The 25,364-nt window shown below is 42.8% G+C and overlaps 1 protein-coding gene across 15 annotated transcripts in view; it reads left to right on the forward strand.

Annotated features, from left to right (window-relative positions):
- Positions 1–25,364, forward strand: part of CDKL2 (cyclin dependent kinase like 2) — a 107,891-nt gene that overhangs the window by 11,461 nt on the left and 71,066 nt on the right. For 13 of the 15 annotated variants that reach the window (XR_005555226.1, XR_005555228.1, XR_005555227.1 and 10 more), the window contains 6 exons: positions 1,744–1,867; positions 6,247–6,536; positions 7,136–7,229; positions 9,527–9,644; positions 10,718–10,824; positions 12,162–12,209. Coding sequence is in view for 12 of the 15 variants with exons in the window: in XM_039331779.1 (XP_039187713.1) it covers positions 1,744–1,867; positions 6,247–6,536; positions 7,136–7,229; positions 9,527–9,644; positions 10,718–10,824; positions 12,162–12,209 (781 nt within the window). In the remaining 3 variants the exon portion in view is untranslated. Of the gene's footprint in view, positions 1–1,743; positions 1,868–6,246; positions 6,537–7,135; positions 7,230–9,526; positions 9,645–10,717; positions 10,825–12,161; positions 12,210–15,420; positions 16,708–25,364 lie in introns of those variants that run through there. The other 2 variants (XM_039331778.1, XM_039331772.1) reach the window with 2 other exon arrangements.

Here is a 25,364-nt window from a genome sequence, read left to right on the forward strand (position 1 = left end):
ATGGTCATTAAGAGAGATGGCCTTGCTTAATGACCTCTGCCCCTTGCTGTCTCCGATGAAACCTTTAAATGAAGGTGCAGATTGTTAAGAGGAACATGGGTGTCTCGTCTAAGGAAGACCCTAGGAGGCTGAGCAAAGGCCCGCTTGTCCCAAGCATGATGATTCCTTCAGGTGCCAGCTCAAATGATGAGGAAGAGCTGGTGGATCCCTGCAGTCAATTGTAAAGATGAATAATCACTGGCGTACTGCAGCAGCTGTAACTTTGAAATGAAATAGCTTTTGGGAGAGACTGCCATAAATGAATGGCTGATAAGTGTCCAATTGTTCATTAAGGACTACCTATAATTTTTAATCCCTTTTTGTATTATAGTCACTTTATTTATTTCAGTCATTGACCAGCAAATCAAAGCAGCCATTCTGTTGAAATAATACATGACAAAAATAAGCTTTACTGTTAGCTTTAGCAAGACATATTTAAACAGAAATACAAAAAGATAACATAGCAAGCAAGATGATAACAAATATCCATTCATCTATCAGGAGCCCCAGGGAAATGACAGCAGAAAGACACCAAGATGGCCATTGTATACAGCACTCAGCACAAGGACTGTGTCAAAATTTATAGCTCAGAGTGCAGTGCCAAACCTGGTATCAAAATCTGTTGATGACTCTATACCCATAGGACCTGACTTTGGCTGGATGGTGCATGTATTTCTCATGTAAACTGTAAAATCATGGGATGTAAACAAGAGCTAGGAATATATAGATAAGCCAGTGTTGATCTAAATAATCTTGAGTTCCTCCTACAGCTCTTTAAAGATTCCTTCCTTTTTTATCACACCAGTTTTGAGTAGTTTTATAGAATTTTATGAAGTCCTTTATACCCTCTGAGCTTGGTTGTTTGCAGGTTCATTACCTGAATAGGTAACACTCATCATTACACACACATTCAGAGAGCATCAAGGACTCCATAGTTCATCCATGAGTCACATACCTGTGTTTTCCTGAAATTAAAATAAGGCCTAGCTTTGGGGCAAGGCACGCACCTAAAAATCAAGCTAGGGTGGGGGTATGGAGCTGCTCCACACGCCCTGCACCCATTTACCTTGCAGCCAGGCCTCTCCTCACCGGCCCACTTCTTCTGTGGCGTCCCCAGGCCTGCATTTCGCAATCAGAGGCATTTCCGAAAGTCCACTGCAGCCAAGAACTGAGCTATGGAGTCAATCCAGAACTTGATTCTGCAGGCCTCTGAACTGAATAAAATAGCTCGGTTCTCGGTTGCAGAGATCTTCCAGAAAGGTCTGACTGCGAAATGCAGGTCGGAGTTCCATTCTCAGCTGCAGAATGAAGCCATTTCTTCAGCCGCAGAAGTGGGCTGGCTAGCTGGGGCTATCGGTGCCAGAGGTGAATGGAAAAGACACAAACCTTGCCTATTTTGGAGTGGGAGAAAAAAAAGACCTGGTCTTATTTTTGGGGAAACATGGTATATTGTCCTGTATTTTTCCTTAGACTTGTTTAAGTGGCGGTTTTATTTGTATCTCATTGTATTTCTAGCTACATCTTTACTTATCAACATGTCTTTACTTACCAACATGGTAAAGATTGCTATAATTTATGTTTTTTTTAAATAATTAATAACAACAAAACATAAGGGGGTTTAAATGTGAATGTGTGATAGGTAAATGCTTTTGTTTATTAATAACAGTTTCATTTTTATGTTTTCATTTTAACATGGAACATAAGATTTGTTCAAGAACTTAAAATCAAGATTCAAAAAGAAAAAGAACACGCTGTACCCAAGAAACCAAAAATAAATAAGAAGGACAAAGATGATATAGGCGATGAAAGAAAAATGCTTTTAATCCAGGTTTGTAAAACACAGGATTTTTCCTTCTTTAAAATTATATGTGAATAAATGCTTTTAAAGCAAAGTTTAATCTTGCCTATGAGAAATTACTCTTCATTGTTTGTGATGGAATTGTCAGAATGTTGTAACATTTCCTATTAGAAATTGTGCAGGTTGTACTTAAGCTATCTGCATACAAACCTGTTTTCTCCCATGAATTACATAGCATCCTATTTTGAATGCTATGTTCCTTTGAAACCTTTCCTTCTTTATTTTTAGTTGTATATTTTATTTTGTTCAAGACAAGATTAAAATACAAAGTACAAATTCAAATTAAAAAAATTTTAAAAGAATTCAAAAACCACCCAGAAAATAAACCATAGCCTGATTTTTTACTATGCTCCTAATATAAGCCTTATCCAAAAATAAGCCCAAGGGAGTGGGCGTGGTCAGCACAGGAGTGCACAGGGGCCGACGGTGTCTGGCAGCAGGCCAGTCCACACTACACAGGCCATTCGGACTTACTGTGCGGCTGCCAGGTTCGCGGGAGGCTTACAAGGCGGCACTGGCAGCAGACAGACACGGGGGAAGGCAGGCAATCTGAACATGCTGCCTACTCCGTCCCACCGTCCCTTGGCTTGACCGTGGCCACGCAGGGGGGTCACATAGCGTGTCAGGATTGCTTGCCTCCCTCCTGTGCCTCTGCCTGTTGCCGTTGCTGTCATGTGAGCTTCCCGTGAGCCAGGAGGCCACATAGCACATCCAGATCGCCTGCCTCCCCTCCCCGTATCTCTGCCTTCGCCTGTTACCGGTGCTGCCACGTGAGCCTCCCACAAGCCAGGCAGCCGCACAGCGCATCCAGATTGCCTGCCTCCCCCCATCTTTGCCTCCGTGCTAAGACTTACCTGCGCTGCGCCAAGGGGCTGCCGGGCTGCAGTTGCTGCCAGACAGTGTCGGCCCTGCACGCTCGCTGCCTCTTGTGTGCACACTAGGGCTGGGTGCCCGGCCGGGTTGATCACTTTGATACTGTGTTTCCCCAGAAATAAACCCTAATGCATCTTTTGGTGCCAAAAAATATATAAGACAGGGTCTTATTTTCAGGGAAACACGGTATATATACATATACATACATACATACATTACATACATATGCTGTATACACGCGTGCGCGTGCGCACACACACATACATACATATATACCTATATTAATCACAGACCATTTAGAATACATAACGGAAAAAGGTATCTTCAGAATCAACAAGGTTGATACTATATGGTATAAAGCTATTACCGAATCTAGTTGTTCTGCTTCAGATACCACAAAGACTCCTCCCAGAAAGTAACAAAGAAAACTAGTCATGAAGGGGATGTGGAGTGCCCCAGACAATACTGTGGACCATGGTCAAGCAATGCTTATATGCTATGTCCTAAATAGAAGGAAGTGAACTTCCAATAATCTTTTCTGCCATCCTTACCATTCTCTCACAACCTTCCTTTTGAAACAGTAATATCTCCAAACCACAAAGTAATACAATACAATAGGATGCTTTCAATCATCCCTCTATAGAAAGTGGTAAGGAGAGGGGAAAGAAGATGTGCTTTCTCATACAATGTAGAAAAGATGGGCACTGCTGTACCCGCTTCACCAGTGTCTCATAAGCTAACCTGCTCCTCAGCTGCACACCCAAAAACTTGATGCTATTAACCACCTCCACAATGGAATTGTTAATACACAGAGGTGTGTGGCTAGGGCTGCCTTTTCTGAAATCAGCAATGATCTCTTTTGTTTTTCTTATGTTTAAAACCAGGCTGTTTTTATTATACCAGTTCATCAAATCCTCTGCCTCCTCCTGTAATCATCTTTGTTATCCTGAATAAGGCCCACCAGAGTTGTATCATCTCCATACGTCACAATATGGTTGGTAGCAAACCTTGCCCAACAGTCATGAGTCAGCAGAGTGAATAACAGCAGACTTAGAACACAGCCCTGAGGAAAACCTGTGCTCAAGCATAGGAGCTAAAAATAATAGTTCCCAACTTGCACATATTGTGGCTTATCAGTGAGAAAATCAAGAACCCAGTTGCACGAAGGAGTATTGAAACCTAAAAGGCCCAATTTATCTACTAAATGCTGAAGAGTGATTGTATTAAATGCCGAACTAAAGTCAAACAAACAATATTCCTTTAAGTCTGCCAAGCTCAGATGGAAAATATGGGAAGCAGCAGCCTCAGTGGAAGGATTTAGACAATAAGCAAACTGAAGTGAGTCAAATGCTGGAGAGAGGCTGGGTACAATAAAATCCTTTATCAGCCTTTCAAAATATTTCATAATGATGGAAGTAATTGCAACCAATGATAATCATTAACACCTTGACTGAAGACTTTTTTGGCACTTGCAAAATAATGACAGTCTTAAAACTGCCTGCCGCAATGAAAGATTGAAAATATTTGTAAGAACTCATCTGCACACTCCCTAAGAACATGCCCAGGGATATTATCCAGGCATGCTGATTTATAATGTTAACTTTCCACAATGTCCTCCAGACAGAGCTAACATCAAAGCTAATCACTTTCTCATCAGGATGGGGTATAGCTTTCCTCTCAGGTAATATTTGATGCCTCAAATCTTTTTTAAAAAATATGTTCAGCTCATTTAAAAATACTGTTATCTTTACAGCATGATGGAGCCAGCTTATAGTCTGTAATGGCCTGGATGCCTTGCCATATACACCTGATGTTCATAGAGTCCTGAAAGAAGTTCTGAACTTTCTGACAATGGGATTGCTTTGCTGTTTTTATGGCATATTTCAAATTGGCTCTGGCAGTTCTAAGCACCAGCATATCACTGGATTAAAGCCACATTCTGTGCTTTCAATATCTTGTGAACCTCATATGTCATCCATGTTTTTTCATTAACCTGCACCATGATATTTTTAAGGACACAGATATCTTCAATGTACTTCTGAATATATGCAGACACAGTGGTGGCACACATCAATATGTTGGTTAAGTACAGCAGCTTCTTTAAACATGCCCCAATCCGTGTACTCAAAGCAATTTTGTAATACTTCTGTAGATCCCTCCGCCCAAACCCTCACCTACTTCATAATACAGACTTATATGCTGGGATAAGCCGGACAGAGAGATAGCCAGAAGAGCCAAGGTAAGGGTGGGGAATAGCTTTAAATGCATTCATGGTGTTAGAATAAGCAAAATCCAATGTATTCCCACCTCTGATTGTGAAGTTCACACACTGATGGAAACCTGATTAAAATCTACAACAACAATAACAGCACCCTCCAAGCAAATAGTTGATAATTTACTGATGATATGATAGAGAACATTCAGAGCCTCATCTCTGTTTGCATAAGGAGGAATATACACAGCAAAAAGAAGAAATATACCAAAAAGAAAAACAAACAATTAGAGTCCAGCAAGGGGTTGAAATAAATCAGCATTCAACCGCTAATCAATTTTTAAAGCAAAAAACAAAATGAAGCAATACATTCAAAAAGTGAAAGTTAATATTCAGGCATACTTAAGAAACTGCTGACAGGAAAACGTATACTTCAGTGACTTTGATCACTTCCAGAGGGAACTGGAACCTTCAAGACCCTGCCTTTCCAACTGGGGCCATGATTGTCCAAGAGTCGTCTTGGGTCATTTCTAAGTGCTACCATTTAAAACCAGGGAACAGCACTGCCAAAGAACCAGCTCTGCCAATAAAATCAGCACATCATCAGTAAGGGGGGGAAAAAAGCCCTTACCGTGCAGCAGCCATCTTGAGAGGAAGACCTGAAATCCTTCCTCCATTAGTATGCACAACTATTAATAAATATAGTGTTTTAATTATATTGATACCTTTGTAACAAACATTTAAATATACTTTAATTTCCTTTTGTTTTTATATGTATTGGTTTTTTAATTTCTTCATTATCATACCTCTTCCTGCCCACATCTACATTTCTGTGTGTGAGGAGACTCACTAGACTAGAACTTCACTTGTTAGGTACACTAACAGCATGTTTATGGGACCAGGATTGACGTTAACTCTTTGTCTAGCGTATACTTGATAACAGACTCAGATGATTTATTGCCATCTCTGTTGAATTTTTATTATAGATGTGACTTTTTTGTGTTTCATTGAGATAAAGCACCTGTATTCTTCCATAGTTGGATCAGGATAATTGTACATACATAAAGCAATTCTGTGGATTTGAATGTGATTGGTTGCCTCTTGCAGATAGAAATAATATTTTTTCCATATAGTTTTCCTAGTATCACTAAATAGTACAAACATTAACAGAATTACAGGTTTCTGTGACCTTCATATAACGTTACCTATTAATTTTCACTTGTATTCAGTTCATTTGTAGTACTTGGTTTGTGTCTTGTAACAGGATTTAGGTGTGAATTCAAAGCTCAGAGACTCCAAGCTGTTCAGAATGAAAGTATCTAAGGCTGACATACTGAAATCTGAAAGGTCATCACGTATGAGTTTCCTGTATGATAACAGTGCTGGGCAATTTAATACAATTCCAACATATATACAGGATTCAAACAGTAGCATAGAATATGTGAAGAATCCAAGCATGGTAATTCCTCCCATTGCACAGAATTATTCCACCACACAATCCAGCATCGATGGGACTCCCACAATAGGGACAACATTGGCAAGCCATAATTACAGGTACAAAAATAGAATAAATTATCAAATTGGTATCAGTATTGCAGATTACTTTACATTTTAGCCATTTCTATTTAGAAAGTACATATTTTTGCATATTATCTAATGTTACTTAAGGACTAATTCATACATTATTTCCTAAGTATATAGCTATAGTATACTTATTTCCAAATAGGATGAAGGCCTCATCCTACAAAAAGTGAGAATTGCTCCAACAGTGTTTTTCTTAAGTTTAGGTCTCATTGTCAGTATTTAGTTAAAAAACAACAACACCCAATTGTGCTGCAGTAGAATAAAAGACCTGTAACTGAGTAGATATTACAGGGTGGAGGAAGGTTGAAGAAGGAGGGAGAAAACTCTTACCTAGCTATTAGCAAATGTTACTTCCTATAATCGTTATATAGCATGACAACTTCAGTATTAACTCATGTTAGCAGTCTTCTATACAGATACTTACCCAAATGTAGATCTAATTAATTTCTGCAAACTCTCAACATCTTCTGCCTATAGATCAGTCTGGGACAATTGTATTTTTCAGTTATATAGTCTTAGACCTGGCTTTTAAATTTAAGGATGCCCATTCTGTATATGTTTATTTTTAGAATTGATGAGAAAAGCAAAATCTATTTCAATCCTTGTATCAGGCAAGGCAAACAATCACCAGCAGGTCACTATAATGTGAACTTATCAGCATCGGTAAGCTCTATTTGAAAATATTTGAACTTTCCTGATATTTGGTATTTATATTCTGGATAATCAGACAACGAATCAGCGAAAACCTAGAGGCAAATAAAGTCATTACTAAAAGCCGACATGGGTTTGTCAAAAACAGATCATGCCAGACAAATCTTATTGCATTCTTTGACCAAATAACAAAATTAGTGGACCAGAGAAATGCTGTGGATATAATTTACTTGGAGTTCAGTAAGGCATTTGACAAAGTAGATCACAATCTACTTCTTGGTAAGCTAGAAAAATGTGGGATAGACAGCATAACCACCAGATGGATTCATAGCTGGCTGACCGGCCGTACTCAGCATGTGGTCCTCAATGGAACCGCATCTACATGCAGGGAAGTGTGTAGTGGGGTGCCCCGTGGCTCTGTTCTAGGGCCAGTGCTCTTCAACATCTACATCAATTATTTGGACAAGGGGATAGATGGGGAACTCATCAAATTTGCAGACGACCCCAAGCTGGCAGGAATAGCCAACACTCCAGAAGATAAGATACAGGAGAATCTGGACAGACCTGAACATTGGGCACTATCTAACAAAATGAAATTCAGTGGTGAAAAAAGTAAGGTTCTACATTTAAGTAAGAAAAACCAAACGTACAGGTATAGTATAGGATAGGTGGTTCCTTGCTCAATAGTAGTAACTGTGAGAGGGATCTCGGAGTCCTAGTGGTCAATCACTTAAATATAAGCCAGCAGTGTGCTGCAGCTGCCAAAAAAGCCGACACAGTGCTAGGCTACATTAATAGAGGGATAGAATCAAGATCACGTGAAGTATTAATACCACTTTACAATGCCTTGGTAAGGCCACACTTGGAATACTGCATCCAGTTTTGGTCACCACGATGTAAAAAAGATGTCGAGACTCTAGAAAGAGTACAGAGAAGAGCAACAAAGATGATTAGGGGACTGGGGGCTAAAACATATAAGGAACGGTTGCTGGAATTGGGTATGTCTAGTTTAATGAAGAGAAGGATGAGGGGGGACATGATAGCAGTATTCCAATATCTCAGGGTTTGCCACAAAGAAGAGGGAGTCAAGCTATTCTCCAAAGCACTTGAAGGCAGGACAAGAAGCAATGGTTGGAAACTAATCAAGGAGAGAAGCAACCTAGAATTAAGGAGAAACTTCCTGACAGCACAATTAACCAGTGGAACAACCTGCCTCTAGAAGCGGTGAATGCTCCAACACTAGAAGTTTTTAAGAAGAGTCTCGACAGCCATTTGTCTGTATTAGTATAGGGTTTCCTGCCTGAGCAGGGGGTTGAACTAATGACCCCCAAGGTCCCTTCCAACTTTATTATTATTATTATTATTATTATTATTATTATTATTATTATTATTATTATTATTATTATTATTATGCCACATCTTGTGGGAATTTGGGAAACCATAGGATGAGCATGCAGACCTTGGAAAGTGGGCAGAGAAGAAAGAAAAGCAAAATTCTCCATAACTCTTCCATGTGTATCTAGCAAGTAGGGCCTTTCTCTTAACATGTTACCTTTCCTTGTTATTTTGGTATCCTTTTGTTTAGTTCTACTATACTCATCAGCCAAAAATGTTCCCTGGGCAATTTAAATAAAATCAATAAAAATAAAGGAATCCTTCCAGCAAATCTACAGTGAAACATACACAGAACTGGGAGAAAAACTAGGCATTTTTTCTTAAAGGGGAAAAAAAGAGAAGAGTTTTTCAATCCTTCTCAGATTTGTAATTAATGCTTTTTTCTTTCTGAAATATGTGTACGTATATGTATGTTTATACCCACATACATATTTCTTCATAACTGTTCCTATCCAAATTATACAAAATATTATTATTTTTGTTATGTGTTTTCATAACTCATTTAGGATCTGCTTTGAAAGCTTATCAAGATATGGGCACAATTTGCATAGATAGTAGGTCTATCTCCTACTATTAGATGTAGTCCAAGCTTTATTTTTTTTAATAAGAGAATATCCCTCATTTAGCTGATTTAACTTTCATCATAGCCTCCTTTCCTCCCCAATATTCCAACATTATATTTTCAATAGTTATCACTTCTTTCTGCAGCTTTCTGCAAATTTTGTTGTTCCCCCTCTACCTCCACTCCCTCTATTATGCTGGTTAGTTCTTTTGGTGTTAGAGAATGGGCTCACTATTAATATAGGATGGGGTAGATATTTAGTACTGCTTATATAAATCTCTATATATGGTGTTTCACTTTAGACTTTATTTTTTTGCAAAACTACCATCACATTTTATTTGCTTGGTAATAGATGTTAAAAGAGAACAATGCTCTTCAGTCCCTCAAAAAAAAATGGGAGTTTTCTAAAGCAGATGTCCATTTGCCAGAACTTAATTACAGTCATCTTCCTGAAGTCAAAGGTGTGGATGGTAAGGGTTTGTGTTTGGTTATAGAATGTCTATGAATAATTTTTATTAAATGAAGATTTTACAAAGATTTTTTAAAAACTACAGAAACATAGAAGGAAAAAAATCATTGTGTGTGAGTTGGGCGGCCATATAAATATATTTAATATGTAAAAAAAAAAGTGAAGAATATAAAGAGAATAAGAAAAATACCTAAAGAGCAACTTCTTTGTAGCAGTTTGCAGCAGTTAGCATAGCAATTACATCTCCACCATCTCATATTGCACATTATAGCTCCTTTTAAACAAAACTTTTAAATCAATAAATCCACAAATCATTTGTTTATTTTATCCATTTTCATCAAAGGTTCTATAAAAGATTTCAGTCTTTTACATTTCATAGCTCAGAATTAGTTGAATAATCATAACATTCAAAGCTAAAAAGTATAGCTCAATGTATCGTTGCCAGTTACATTTTTCTGAAATGAAAATTTACCCTGTTCTATCTAAATTAGGAACATTAAAATGACAAGGTCAACAGTTAAGATGTTTTTTATTTTTAGAGTGATTTTTGATTTCATTTCTATGAGCGCAAGTTCTGTATGTGATAAATCCTAAAATTCATTATGCATATGCTTGTGCACACATGTTCAGCCCATAATAAGCAGACCTTCTGTCTTTGCTGCAGGTGTAATTGATGCTAGTCTGCCCATTTGTCTGAAATTATTTTAGTCCATCTTAGTTTTTTAATTAAGGGAATGGAAAATAATTGAGCTAATTATCTCTAACAAACTTGAAAAAAACCTCATTTAAAAGATATTGCGTAGCTCTCTAGCTTTTGTTAAGCTTCAATTACCTTCCTACCTAGCCAGCACATGATGTGATGATAATGTGAAATGCAATCCAACAGTCGTGGAGGGCCTCATGTTGTCCACCCTGTTATAAATCAACGACTGGCAAATTAATAGTTGAATCAGTCAAATCAAAAGAAAAAGCATCTCAAAGTCCTATGTAGCAGTATACGTTTTAGGAAGTCTGATTTTACAGAGGGTAATTTCTGTTAAACAAAAATCAAATGTTTTTTTTTTCCATAAATAGTTTGGAATTCCAGATTTCTAAAGAAAGAAAATAAAATTGTTCCAGAGTCTCGCATGCCTTCTCTTGCCACAATAGATCTTCAGAATCCAAACCTGGCTCTGCATCAGGTATTCAGTTCCTTTTATTTGAGGAGTAAAAAATGCATACACAACTTACAGCAGGGGTGTCAAACTCAATTTCATTGAGGGCCTCATCAGCATTGCGGTTGCCCTCGGGGACGGGTGGGTGTGGCCAGGGTGGGTGCAGCCTACTGGGTGGGCGTGGAATGGCTTATTGGGTGGGCATGGCCAGCTCTACATTGTTCGTGTCAAGGGTGCCTGTGGTGGCTTGGGCAGGAGTGGGACAGATCTGAGGGTCTCTGGCAGAAGGGGATTGGACTAGGGCAAGTACCAAGGATGGTCCACTGGAGGAGCCCCACTGTTCCTCTCAGGCCATGTGGGGGGGCTGGATGATGGTGCAGGCTGCCCGGAGTCCTGGGCAGCAGAGGTCAAACGCCCAGCCTGGCCCTCGAGCACCCGCGGCACCAAGCCCACCTCCACTTCCCCAAGGGGGCGTCCAGCTGCACTTAACTCCTTCTCAAGGCTGCTGCTGCTGTGCTTGCTCTCCTTAGCCAGGTTGCTCATGATGGGTACCAGGGCAAAGTCAGAGGAAGGCCCATTCCGTCTCCATGGGAGGAGACCCGGCTTTGTATCCAAAGCTTCCTTAGCAATAGGATGGGAGACCCCAGGATAGGCCAGGAGGAGGGGGCAAGGGGATGGTGAAAGGGCAGCAGGACCGGACTAAAGCAGGACTTACCTCAGACCCTCTCTCTCCTTCTTTCCTTCTTTCCTTTGTTCCTTCCTAAGTACAGAGTGGTGGGAAAATATTTGAGATGAGGGAGGGAGAAAAACAGGCAAGAAACGCAGCCAGGGCCAGGGCCAAGCAGCAGGGGCCATTTCCTCACTGTTTCCAGGATGGCTTCCCGGGCCACATGAAACCACTTCGCAGGCTGCATCTGTCCCCCGGGCCTTGTGTTTGATATGTCTAACTTACGGCATTTATTTTTCTTATTATTATTACCTATGAGACATGTATCTTTCCAATATGCATCCTTATCTTCCTTAAAAAAAAATGCAGGGTATTCCTTAGGAAGAAAAAACTTACTGCTTTTCACCTTTGTATTTATTAGTAAATGTATTGAAAATAAAGCACAGAAGATCGTAATATTTGGTACAGCTTAAAAGAAATCTGAGAGAGTATCTTTAGAGAAAGATAAGAGAAATATTTATGAAGTTGGACTTTTTAGTAGGGGAACATAATAGACGTTCATAAAATTATCTTAACATGATCAAACATAATAATAGATTCTAGTTATTGTTATTTCTTACTGATATTTTTGGTAACACTGACTGCTGCCTAAACATTAGCCTGCTTGAAATTCAATCAAAATTTACTTGATTTGCAGATATCTGGAAGCTCCTTGCAAGATACGTCAGAAGCCACCTTCCCCAAGGTAGAGCATTAGTAACAAGTGGAATTGGCAACTCTTACTTGATTCCCATTGATCACACACTTGCAGCACTTTTACACCCTTATCATAGAGGTACTTTGAAATTGGGGGAGGAGGAGGCAGGTGCTAGCATTTTGCTGTAGCTAAGATAATGGCAGTAAAAGGAAAAAATGATTTTATGTTAACTAGAATTATGGTAATAAGACTGCTACTTCTTTTATAACATGATGAAGAAAGTAATCTATAATTAATTATTTCAGTGATCTTGAAAACTGATGTAATTTGGTAGAAAATTGTGGGAAGAGATTTCTAACAGTTGAAGATAACAATTAAACAGATTTAAACGTTCAAATTAAATTCTCCCATTTCTTTAATGCTGATTCACATTTTCTATAGAAAAGCTATCTGCCATTATCCAGTAAGTCAGTGTTTTAAAGAAGTTTTTTTACTAGCTGTTCACATACTATGGTAAATGGAGCCAGACAGGGTGAGTGACGAAACATATATTACAACACAATTTTCATTCCTTACATACTTTCATTCACCACTGCAATATAAATATGAAAGAACAGACAACTCTACACACATTTCATAATTTTGACATAATCATGCCTATTTGTATATGCTTGTGAAATTATATATTACTTAGTATGAAGTATGAGGTCAAGAATAGATGGGGAGGCAGATTTTAGAGCATTGTCTTACACTAATAGATACTTTTTCATCTTTTTATTTCAAACTCCTTGCTATGCAATTTGCAAATTGAACTGAAGTCATAAAGAAATCAGGGGAGGGCCATTGACATGATATTTTGTTCTTTAACTTTCTTTTAAGAATCAAATTCAGTCCTGTGGAAACCAGAATTTTGGGCTAAAAACCCTTAGCTCTAATCTAGTAGGGAGAAGGAGATGGTGGTCCAGAAATGCATAATATAAATAAATATAAATAAATACAATGTTTCGTAAATTCCTAAAGTAAAATAAAATGAGTATATAAACCAACTGTGAATTCATACCAGTGAAACGATGGATTGATTCTGACAATCTACAGCAGTGGTTCTCAACCTTCCTAATGCCGTGACCCTTTAATACAGTTCCTCATGTTGTGGTGACCCCCAACCATAAAATTATTTTCGTTGCTACTTCATAACTGTAATTTTGCTACTGTTATGAATTGTAATGTAAATATCTGATATACAGGGTGTATTTTCATTGTTACAAATTGAACATAATCACAAAAACAATATAGCAATGCTCGCTGGAGAAGCTTACTGTTCCTTGCTCAAAAATGTTGGGAGATAGGGAAGGGGAAGGAAGGAAGGAAGATTGAAGGGGAAAGGAAGGAGATGGAGAAGAAGGAGATTGAAGGGGAAAGGAAAGAAGGAAGGAGAAAGAGATTGAAGGCGAAGGGATGGAGATGGAAGGAAGGAAGGAAGGAAGGAGGATTGAAGGGGAAAGGAAGGAGATTGAAGGGGAAGGGAAGGAGATGGAGAAGGAAGGAGATTGAAGGGGAAAGAAAGGAGATGGAGAAGGAAGGAGATTGAAAGGGGAAGGAAGGAAGGAGAGAGATTGAAGGGGAAGTGATGGAGATGAAAGGAAGGAAGATTGAAGGGGAAAGGAAGGAGATTGAAGGGGAAAGGAAGGAGATGGACAAGGAAGGAGATTGAAGGGGGAAGGAAGGAAGGAAGGAAGGAAGGAAGGAAGGAAGGAAGGAAGGAAGGAGAGAGAGATTGAAGGGGGAAGGCGCTGCCAAGGACGCACAAGCAGCTCTGCACAATTGCCCGGGGAGGGGGGAGGCTCTGGCGGAGAGCCAAGTGGCGGCACATCCGGGGCCTCGGAAGCTGCGCAGAGGATCCGTGCGCCTCGGAGCCGCCGGCCGCCCTCTCACACCCGCGAAGGGATGGAGATGGAAGGAAGGAAGAAAGGAAGATTGAAGGGGAAAGGAAGGAGATGAAGAAGAAGGAGATTGAAGGGGGGAGGCGCTGCCAAGGATGCACAAGCACCTCCGCACAATTGCCCGGGGAGGGGGGAGGCTCTGGCGGAGAGCCTGGTGGAGAGCCAAGCGGTGGCACATCCGGGGCTTCGGAAGCTGCATGGAGGATCCGTGTGCCTTGGAGCCACCAGCTGCCTTCTCACACCCGTCAACCTGGAGCCCCCCATCCTCATCCTGGCACCTCTTGCCCTTTCCCAGCCACCCCCCTGGGACCTGCCCGCCCCTCCAGCCTCCTGAGCACCATCGCAGCAGCGGGGTCACGGGAGCCCCTTTCTACACCACACAGCCCATCGCACGCGAGGGGTGCGGCTGGAGCACCAGCTCCCGCTCAGAAGGCGCCGCTTCTCTCCTCCCAGCCGGCTGGCCTCCAACACACATGCGGGCATCGCCGCCGCCTCGCCGTCTTCCCCGCCCCCTGGCCGCTTCCGAGGCCCAGAGCCCCGCGAGCTGGGAAGGAGCTGCTCCTGCCTGGCAACCCCACAGCCGCACCGGGTGCCAGAGGGCCGAGGCGGCCTCTGACGGTGAGGGAGGCTGGCCGGGCGGCGCAGGGGAGGCTCCCACATGGCGCGGAGAGTGGCCAGGGGTGGAGCGTGGCCAGGCAACCAGGAGGCATGGAGCCCAGCTCGGCACTGCAGCTCAGCTCAGCCGGCAGCGGCAGAGCAGCCCAGTGGCAGCGCCAGCAGCGGCCCAGACCCAGCTCGGCTCGGACCAGCTGCTGAGCCAGCCCAGGGTGGTGTCAGGCATGCGCGATGGCAGCTGCAGTGACAGGAGCAGGCACTGTCAGAGGAGAAGAGCGCCCTGGAGGCGGAGGAGGAGGAGGAGGGCCGGATAAAGGAGCGGTGTCTTGTTTCTAAAGACCATCGGAAATAAGTGTTTTCCGATGGTCTTAAGCAACCCCTGTGAAAGCGTCGCTTGACCTGCCAGTGATGGTTTGTTCAAGAGAGCATGGTTATATTAACTATGACTGAACATAGTATACAAATAGACCTAGTAATGGTATTTAGGAAAAAGGGAAGATAATGCTTTGATAAAAGATAAAACTATTATTTAATATTATTTTTATGCTTTTGGTTAAAATTTAAAAGTTACAGCTTATATTTGCAATGTCTATGTCAAATACTTTCTTCCTATAATTAATTGGATGAATTAGAAAAAAATCTAAGCAGGATGTGACCTGATTAGTACTTGGATAAAAAATCATCAAGAAATTTCAAATTTGTAGACCCTGGAAAGTTGGAAATAATTAACCACCAGTCAAACTCAACGATGAAGTCACCGGGAGTTAAACTCAACTCAAGGGATACTTTTCTTTGAATAAGCTTTCTATCAAGACTGAGAGAATGCTTGCAGCTATCCATAGCTCTATGATTTTCTATTCATTTCCTGATTTTCACTGAATTCATGTAGTTACAAGCATGCATTCAAGGAAAATCCACACTCCTAAACATTATGTTTGAAAACTGGCTCTCTATGAACTAGCTTTGATCTCCATTTATACGTTAGTTACCCATGATTCATGGATCTCACTAAATGATATGTTCCTAATTCTTTAATACTATGACCCTTGTACAAAAATTGAAGTTTATGTTATTTGAGTAGTACTTTTTTACTATCACTGCACCCAAATAATGGAATTGATTATTTGTAAAGCATTCTTGTATAAGACATGTTATTGAAGATGCTTTAAAAGTGTGTTGTGAATATCAGTGTTTGTACGTATTTGCCTTTATAATTCTTCAACACATTTGGAAATTTTAGATATTGTTACTGTTTTGAGTAAACAGATATCTTCCTTCTCTCCAGGAAATACCAGAAACAGATTCACTACATTTCTGCATATTTAGGACTCCACAAACTAGAGTTAATTTTTAAAAAGGCGCTTAAATTTGATTTGTAGATGTGTCCTTTGGGTTTGCTATTGTAATTATAATGGCATCATGAGAAATACAAATTTATTTTCTATGATATTGAATAAGCTGATTTGGAAGCTGATGGCAATGTGAAGTTTTTTTTTACTTGACACTAGAAGCTTTGTAAAACATAACGAAGGAGGGAGATTCTGCAATTATGGCAAAGCACTTGATGTTCGGATGCTGCTTGCTGGAATTTATATAAGGAAGTGTTACCTTCTTTGGCCGCCTCAGCATTTTAATGAAAACAAATCAATTCTTTCATAAAAAAGTACTTTTAAAAATATGGATGGATATAAAGATAAAGGTTTCCTCTGTCCAGTCATGTCCTATTCTAGGGGACAGTGCTCCTCTCCGTTTCTTAGCAGAGGGAGCCTATGTCCAAAGACATTTCCATGGTCATGTAGCCAGCATGACTATATATCAGGGCACATGGAACACTGTTACCTTCCCACCAAGTGGTATCTATTCATCTACTCACATTTGCATATTTTCTAACTCTAGAGGGCAGGAGTTCGGGCAAGGAGTTCACCCTGGGCTGTTAGTTTTCTAGCTCAGGGCTTTTCAACCAGTGGTATGGGTACCACCTGTGGTACATTGGCACCTGGCAGGTGGTACGCAACCATCCTAGAAAAGTGGTAGCAGGGGAGGGGAATGAGCTGAACCGATGGCAGCACTGCACAAGCCTGAGCGAGAGATAGCTGGAGCTGCAGGGCTGTCAGGGCTCAGCAGAAGCACCAGGATCAGCGCTTCTTCAGGGCTGTCAGGGCTCAGTGGAAGCGCAAGGATCAGCGCCAGGCTCCAGCTGGAGCTTGGCGCTGATTCTGGCACGTCTGCTGAGCCCAGAAGAAGCACCAATCAGCTGGAATGTTGCAGCATCTCCAGGATCTTGTGATTTACATTCAGATGCTTGGCAACTGATTCATATTTATGATGGTCACACTGTCCCAGGGTCATGTGAAGTGACCAAAATCTGCTGCAACCACCCAGCAGACGGGGGGGAATAAAAACCAAACACCCCCACCCCACCCTCGCTGCCAATCCTCAACAGAAATGCTCACAACAGTGAAAATCTCAGACAGGAGGAAGAGCGCAGCCGGGCGGGCAGGCAGGTGTCTTGCTCGGCTGTGGCTTGGGGGGCACTTTTTTCAGTGCCATTGTAACTTCAAACAGTCACTAAGCGAACTGTTGTAAGTCAAGGACTATCTGTACTTTATCACTTTTTTCCTTTTGGAGGAGGGTTATCAAAAAGTTTTTGACACTTTTCTAGGCAACTGGTGGTACTCGGATGTTGCCATATCCTAAAAGTGGTACAATGGATGAACAGGTTGAAAAGCCCTGTTCTAGCTGACAGAATCAGATTCTTTAACCACTGAGCCATCATGCCCCTCCCCATGGATACCATTGTTTATTAATTAAAAAACATTTCTTCTGTGGCCACTTGCGACAGGAGGCCATATGGCATGGCGCCAGTGGCATCACTATGAAGTGAGGCACGTGAGTGAAGGGGTGGAGCTGCCCCACACCCTCGCACCGCTTCAGGGCCCACACAGCCAGGCCACTCTTCACTCAGCGATGTCCCCCCCGCCCATTCAATGACCCAGCTGCCTGACTGCCTCTTCCCTTTCACTCCCCTCCCGAGCCAGATTGCCATGTTAGAGAGGATGGGTGGGGAAGGCTTGGTTGCCTCACCTGGTCTCCCTCTGCTACTTTGGAGGCAGGGAGGAGTAACAGTGAAAAGCTCTGCCGCCGCTGCACAACAACAGCATCTGCCACTGGAGGGGCTTTCTTCAGTCCTGACTGCCGCCGCTTCACTCTGCAGATCACCTGTCTGGCAGCAGCCGCTTCCTCCTTCTCCACTAACTTCCCCAGGGTTTGTGTCATGACCGGGCGGCACAAGCCTCCCCTGCCGTCTCTCTCTGCCTGCCACACTCTTTCCTTTTGCAAGCAGATGAAACTTCCAGTCTCCGTCATTTGTCTGTCCAGATGAAAAGTGTTTGGGCGCCTAAGGGGCACTTGAAAACCAAGTTCTCCATTTGGGTGCCTATGGAGTGCTTGGAAACCGAGCGAATCAGTCGGTTTCCAAGCACCCCATAGGCGCCCAAACACTTTTCACCTGAATAGAGAACTGACGGAGACTGGAAGATTCATCTGCTTGCAAATGGGGCGCTTGGAAACTGAGCAAATTGCCTGCCTCCCCCATCCTCCCCATTCAGACTTACTTGTGCTGCGCTAATTGGCTGCTGCTGGACACCGTCAGCCCCCGTGCACTCGCCACCTCTTGTGCTGGCCACTCCCATCCCCCTGCACTTATTTTTGGGGTAGGGCTTATATTAGACTGACCCCAAAAAATCAGGCTAGGGCTTATTTTTAGGGTGGATCTTATTTTCACGGAAACACAGTAGCAGCACAGATGTAGCTCCTGTAGCAGAAGGAAGGACAGTGTTGATCATGAAAGATCCTCACAAGGCAACAGCATTGGCCAAACACTGGCCAATAACCTGCCTTCACACAAGATATAAAGTCCTATCAAACATTATAGCCACCAAGCTACAGTACCAAATGGGCCAATATATAAGTTCAGCTCAGGAGCATTCAGAACAACACCAGAAGCTCCAAATATCAGATGTCCATAGATAGAGTAGTTGTCCAAGTTTCAAGTCTAGACAGACCAATCTTAAATACAGCCTGGATTGACTATAGGAAAACCTATGATTCGATATCACACACATGGATGTGTGAATACCTAGGGCTATACAAAGTCAACAGGACACTATGAACTTTCTTAAAAAACCTCAATTGGACTGGAAGACAACACTGGAAATCAGCTCAAGAAAGCTCACATAAGTGGCCATCAAGTGCAGCACATACCAAGATGATGCACTGTTTCCACTGCTGTTCTGCATAGGCTTGAACTCCTTCAGCCAGATAATCACATGTACTGGATATGATAGTTCAAGAGTGAAACTACTGTCAGCCACTTCCTCTACATAAATGAATCAAGTTGTATGCTAAGAATAAATGAGACATCAACTCACTGATCCACCTGACATGGATCTACAGTGAGGACACTGGAATATCATTTGGACTGGAGAAGTGTGGCAAGATGGTGATCAAGAGAGGGAAAATTACTAAGACCGATGTTGTGGAATGGTCAACAAGCCACATAGCAAGCACACAAAGAATGTCTGAGGCAGCAGCAGATATGAGAAGAAGATCAAGCAGAGGAAATGCTATGGCAAGACAAAACCCCAAGTGGGATATACCATCGACAAATGGCTGAAGTGGCAGACTTTGAGGCACTAATGAAATCCATAGAAGTAGGGGTCTCCCACACTAAACAGGATCCAGGATGCAGACTATGCAGAGAGGCTTAGGGACAGTCCAATATATAGTGGTAGAGTGTAAGGTGCAGGCAGGAACAATATATCTTATATGGCACAAGTAAGTAGCTGGCATTGTGTATAGGAACATCTGGACAGAATATGGGCTAGAACCTTCCTAAGAATCTTCCTAAGTCTTAGATGGGTCATGAAGAATAAGAAAGCTAAGATCTGGTGAGAGTTCCATATTCAGACAGACAAGTGGGTAATACCCAAGTTGACAAGCACCAAAAGGCAGCAGTGGTGATATACAGTAGTGGTGCCAAGTGACAGCAACATCAGGAAGGAGAATGAGAAGCTGGAAAAGTACTAGGGCCTGAAGGAGGAATGAAGAGGATATGGAAAGTAAAAGCCAAAGTGGTACTAGTGGTAGTATGAGCACTTGGGGCTGTTTCTGTTGAAAAGGGCATTTTCTTGAATAATTTATAAAATAGAATATTTTATATATTCTAACATACATTATATGGATGGTTGTGCACAGATCTTCAGTCCATATTCCTTTGTTACAGATGAGGAGAACTGTGACTGATACTAGTTTACCCATGTTTCCAGAGTGATTTTAGTCCATATGTTTAATTAAGGGAGTGGAAAATATTCCATCTAAATGAACTTGAACAAAATTCACTTAAAAGGGTAGATTCATTTAACTCTTAATTCACTTCTACTTAGCCAGTATGATCAAATGTGATCATGATGATGTAAATTATACTCCAAGAGTCTTAGAAATCACATATAGTTCACCCCATTTTAAACTCTGTAAAAAAACTTAAAGAGGGATTTCTGAAGTACCGCTGCCTTGTTTGCTTGTTTAACATGCACCTTATGCTAAAATTTCTTACTAGGGCCTAAAATAATCAGGGAGCACATGTAACTACACCTAAAAAGAGACCCAGTTTAACAAAAATACATCTTTTGCTTCTAATTTCCCACTAAAATGACACAAATAGGAGAAGTTTTTTGAAATAAATAATAGAAACTGCAGGAGGGAAAAAGCAGCTTAATTTGAGGTCATGAGAGCAACATTTGGAGCTTTCTCTCTTTGGAGCCATACATTTCATTATGCAAGTGTTACACTATTTTTTTAATTCCATATAAACTGCAAATGGTTTCCACAAAAACAAAAATAAATGTATGTGTTATGTATTGAGGTTAATTACTTGGAAACTGTTGGAAATGGTCAAATGGCTGCACCTGTTTAAGCTCCAGACTGACTGTCTACATGTTAATTATCTTGTCTTTAAGCGGGAAATACTGCTTTAATTTTATTGGCTGCCATCTAGTGGGTGGGTTTGGGCTGTTTCTGTTGTTAACTGAATAAAGAGTTGTCATTTGCACCATTCACCTCGTCAATGCCTCACCGAACTAGAAACATAACAGTGGCGATGAAGGTGGGATGTGCTGCTAAACAAGAAAGAGCCAGAAGTCACTAGGAGTAGATCAGGGTAGATCAGCACCCTGGTAGAACTACGTTCCCCCCTCTGCCTGCCAGCACGCAACACAGGAGGCCAACGCCCTGAGGGACCCATCCCTAGGGCAACAACAGAAGCCTTAGCAGCACAAGGCATTGCGAGGTCAGAGACAACTCACCATGGCCAAGCTTGGAAAATTGTTGGAGTTCGCATTCAACATTTCATGCGTTGAGAACTACCTGAGAGCTAATCAAGTTAGCGAAGACAGCTTAAAGATTGCAACGCTGCTGTGCATGTGCGGCCAGGTGACGTTCGATATCGCCAAAAACCTGGTTGCACCAGCCACACTTGAATCGGTCACCTGTGCTGAGCTGAAGAAAATGCTCAAGGAACATTTTGAACCAAAGCTCTCAGTCATTGCCTGGACATACGCCTTCGAACAAAAGGAGCAACAACCAGGTGAGTCTGCCACCGAGTTCATAGCTGCCCTACGAGAGGCGTCCAGGCCCTGCAATTTCCAAGACCTCGAAGAGAGACTGAGAGACCGTTTAGTTTACGGGTTGAAGAACAGGGATCTTCAGCAGAAGTTGTTTGCAAAAGAGACCTTGTCATTCCAAGACCCCCTAAAAGAAATCATGGCCGAAGAAGCCACCGGGGGAGCTGTAAAAGCATTACGGCCCTCCAAGAACACTCCCAGCCCAGAAACCGTCCACTATGAGGACGTGGAAAGAGGCGAGATCCCCGACATGGATCACGAAATCGATCTGCAGAAGCCACCAGCAAGAGTTCAATGACCACTTGACAAGGAAGTTCCTTTCACTCGATGAATGGGCTGTGGAGGCCGACATAGACGCTCAGAGTGCAGGTTCCGCACAGCAACATGGCGGGTGGGTGGCAAGCAAGGCCACATCGCTGCCGTCTGTAAAGGTCACCAGAGGGACATTCCACAAGAAGAATTTCCCAGGAAAGGTACCGGGGCCTCGGGGCAACACAGAGTGGGTTTTTGTGCTAGCAGAAGCAGTGTGTTTAGAACAAGTACCCATTGCCCCGTGAAGGAGAAGCTGAGACTCAAAGTCAAACTTCATGGAGTCCCATGCAACATGGAACTAGACATGGGGTCAGCCCTGTCTATAATTTCCCAAGGAACTTTTAACCACATTTGCAGTCGCAGTGGCAAACGAGTCAAACTCAAGCCATCGAATCTCCTGTTAACTGATTTCCAAAACTCCCGTGTAGCGGTTAAAAGAGAAACCACACTCAAAGTGCAATTCAAAGAGTTTGAGGATCCCCTGGACGTCGTTGTAGTTGAGGGCCACCAGACAAGCCTCATCGGGCTAGACTGGTTTGATGCCTTGGGCATCCACGTGACTGGCATACACAAAACACGAGTAGCGGACCTGTCGTTAGTTTGCCAAGAGTTTGCTGATGTGTTCAGCCATGACTTAGGGAAGTACAAGGGTCCTCCAATTACCCTCCACCTCGATCCTACCATAACCCCAGTAAGTGCCTCGTAGAGTGCCTTTTGCCCTCAAAACCAAAATCGATGCAGAGCTGGACAAGCTGGTGCAACAAGGTGTGTTACAGCCAGTAGACAGCAGTAGGTGGGAAACCCTCATAGTTACGCCACTTAAGGCCAGCGGATAGATGCACATATGCACAGATTATAAGTGCACTATTAATAGAGCACTTCAACAACATTCATATCCGGTGCCTGTAGTCGGCCATATTTTGGCATCACTACAGGGAAGTTGCATATTCGCCAAATTGGATTTGGCTTAAGTGTACCAGGAACTATCCATGGACGATGCCATGACAGAAGCTCAAACTATAGTTACCCACAGAGGAGCTTTCAGGGTGAAGTGCCTACAATTCGAGGTCAGTGTTGCCCCAGGACTTTTCCAGGGTGTGATGGAGCGCACGCTCAAAGGCATGTGTCCATATTTCAATGATGTCCTCATAGCTGGGGAGCCAGTTGAGAAATTGGCAGAATGGCTCAGGGCCGTCCTTCAGTGTTTCCGCAAAGTGAGCCTGAAACTGAAAAGGGAGAAATGTAAAATTGGGGTAGCTTCGACCAAATTCCTCGGTTTTCGTGTAGATGGCAAAGGCATTCACTCTGCTGAATCCAAGCTCAAAGCAATTCATCTGGCTCCCCGCCCTAAGAAAAAAGGGGAGCTCCAGGCATTTTTAGGCCTGCTCAATTTCATCATGCATTCCTTCCAAACAAGACCGCAGTGACAGAGCCGTTACACCAGTTCTTGGACAAACATGCATAGTGGCAGTGGACCAGCGTCCATAAGAAAAGTTTTTAAGCAGTCAAATCACTGTTGTCTTCAAACTCAATACTGGTGCATTTCAATGAACAACTACCCATTTGCATTGCCTGTGATGCATCTCCATACGGAGTAGGGGCTGTGTTGAGCCATTTAATGGCTGACAGGAGCCAAGCTCCCATAGCTTATTATTCAAAGGCTCTGTCCTTGGCAGAACGCAACTATGCCCAAATAGATAAAGAGGCATTGGCAATCATGGCTGGTGTCAAGAAATTTCATGACTATTTGTATGGTCATCCATTCATGATCCTTACAGACCACAAGCCACTTCTGGGTCTGTTCACAGTGGACAAACAAACACCTCAGATTCTATCTCCAAGAATGCTGAGGTGGTCCATTTTTCTCTCAGCTTATAATTACAGTCTAATTCACAAACCGGGCAGAGAAATGGGTCATGCAGACGGCCTTAGCAGACTGCCTCTGCTGCACTTAGAGCCAGACCCCGCTCCAACGGCTCACATTCTGACTATCCTGGGGTTTCCCCTTAACTCAAGGGATATGGCTGCTAAAACAGCTTTGATCAAGACACTGAGCCACGTATTGAATTGGGTGCTCACAGGATGGCTGAACATAAGTCCAGGACCTAGCTTTCAGAGCTTCAGTAAGAAGAAGGACGAGCTTTCAGCTCACAAAGGCTGCATTTTGTGGGGGAGTTGTATCATAGTCCCGCACTCCCAGGGTACTAGAATCTCTGCATGAGGGACATCCGGGAATAGTCCGGATGAAGGCACTCACAAGAAGCTACCTGTGGTGGCCAGGTTTAGATAAAGAGGCCCAAGTACACAGCTGTTACATTTGCCAGCAATCCTGGCCAGAAATGCCGCAAGCCCCTGTCCATCAATGGGAAACCACACAAGCCCCATGGTCAAGAATCCACATCGATTTTGCAGGCAGCTGTTCCTTATTGTAATGGACAGTCACTCTGAGTGGTTAGAGGTTGCACCTGTCCCAACTATGATTACTGCCGGGACCATCCAGGAGCTGCGCAGGATCTTTGCAATACACGGGTTACCCGATGTGATAGTCTCAGACAATGGGGCTTAATTTACCATTGCAGAATTCCAATCCTTTTTAAGGGCTAATATGATCAGGCATGCCACTTCAGCACCTTTTCACCCAGCCTCTAATGGCCAAATGGAAGGCATGGTCTGAACGACCAAAGAATCCTTAAAAAGGATCATAACCAGCAACTGGCAGCATAGAGTGGCAGACTTCTTACTCTGCCAACGCGCGACTCCCTACACTTCCACGGGCAGAAGCCCAGCAGAATTAAGATGGGATCATCGCTTAATCACTAAGCTGGATCATCTGCATCCAGACCGAGTTGCATCGGAATCAGTACAGCCAATGCCACCAAGGAGATTGCAAGTTGGCGACCCGGTTTGCTCTCGAAACTACGGGCAATGGGTACTGTGGGTGGTAGCTGTGATTGGTAAGGTGTCAGGGCCAAAGTGGTCCTGGAAGATGGTCAAGTGATAAGCAAGCACATCGATCAACTGCGCAGGAGGCTAGCGAACCAGCCGCTAGCTCATGACTTTCGCGAAAGCCAAATCCAGGGGGAGCCCAACAGCAGCTGTGCATTGGAGTCTTCGAGCTAGGGCGAGACTCCCAGGAGAGGGGCACTAGTGGACAGCAAGTTGGTCCCGAATACAGAGACTGCACCTACTGAGCAATTCCAGCAGTCAGCTCCAATTCCTAGCCTGGTGGAAACCATTCCATCTATGGACACTGGCTCGGGTCTACCCGGACAGACCAGCCACAGAGACTCAGGGCTACCCGTAGTAAATGGGTCCCAAAGCCCTGGTCTATCCAACCTGGCAGGTGAGCTATTAGACGGGGGGCCTACAGTGGTGCCAAGGTGCTCGGAATGGTCAACAGGACTATGTTCAATATTTGTCATTATGAACTATCTGGGGGGAAGGGGTGTTATGTATTGAGGTTAATTACTTGGAAACTGTGGGAAACGGTCAAACGGCTGCACCTGTTTAAGCTCCAGACTGACTGTCTACATGTTAATTATCTTGTCTTTAAGAGGGAAATACTGCTTTAATTCTATTGGCTGCCGCCTAGTGGGTGAGCTGTATAAATAGTGGTTAAGCAGCAGTTTGGGCTGCTTCTATTGTTAACTGAATAA

This window comes from Crotalus tigris, unplaced genomic scaffold (assembly GCF_016545835.1).
Source record: "Crotalus tigris isolate CLP2741 ecotype Arizona unplaced genomic scaffold, ASM1654583v1 scf7180000024437.13266115, whole genome shotgun sequence".
In the NCBI taxonomy this organism is placed as follows: domain Eukaryota; kingdom Metazoa; phylum Chordata; class Lepidosauria; order Squamata; family Viperidae; genus Crotalus; species Crotalus tigris.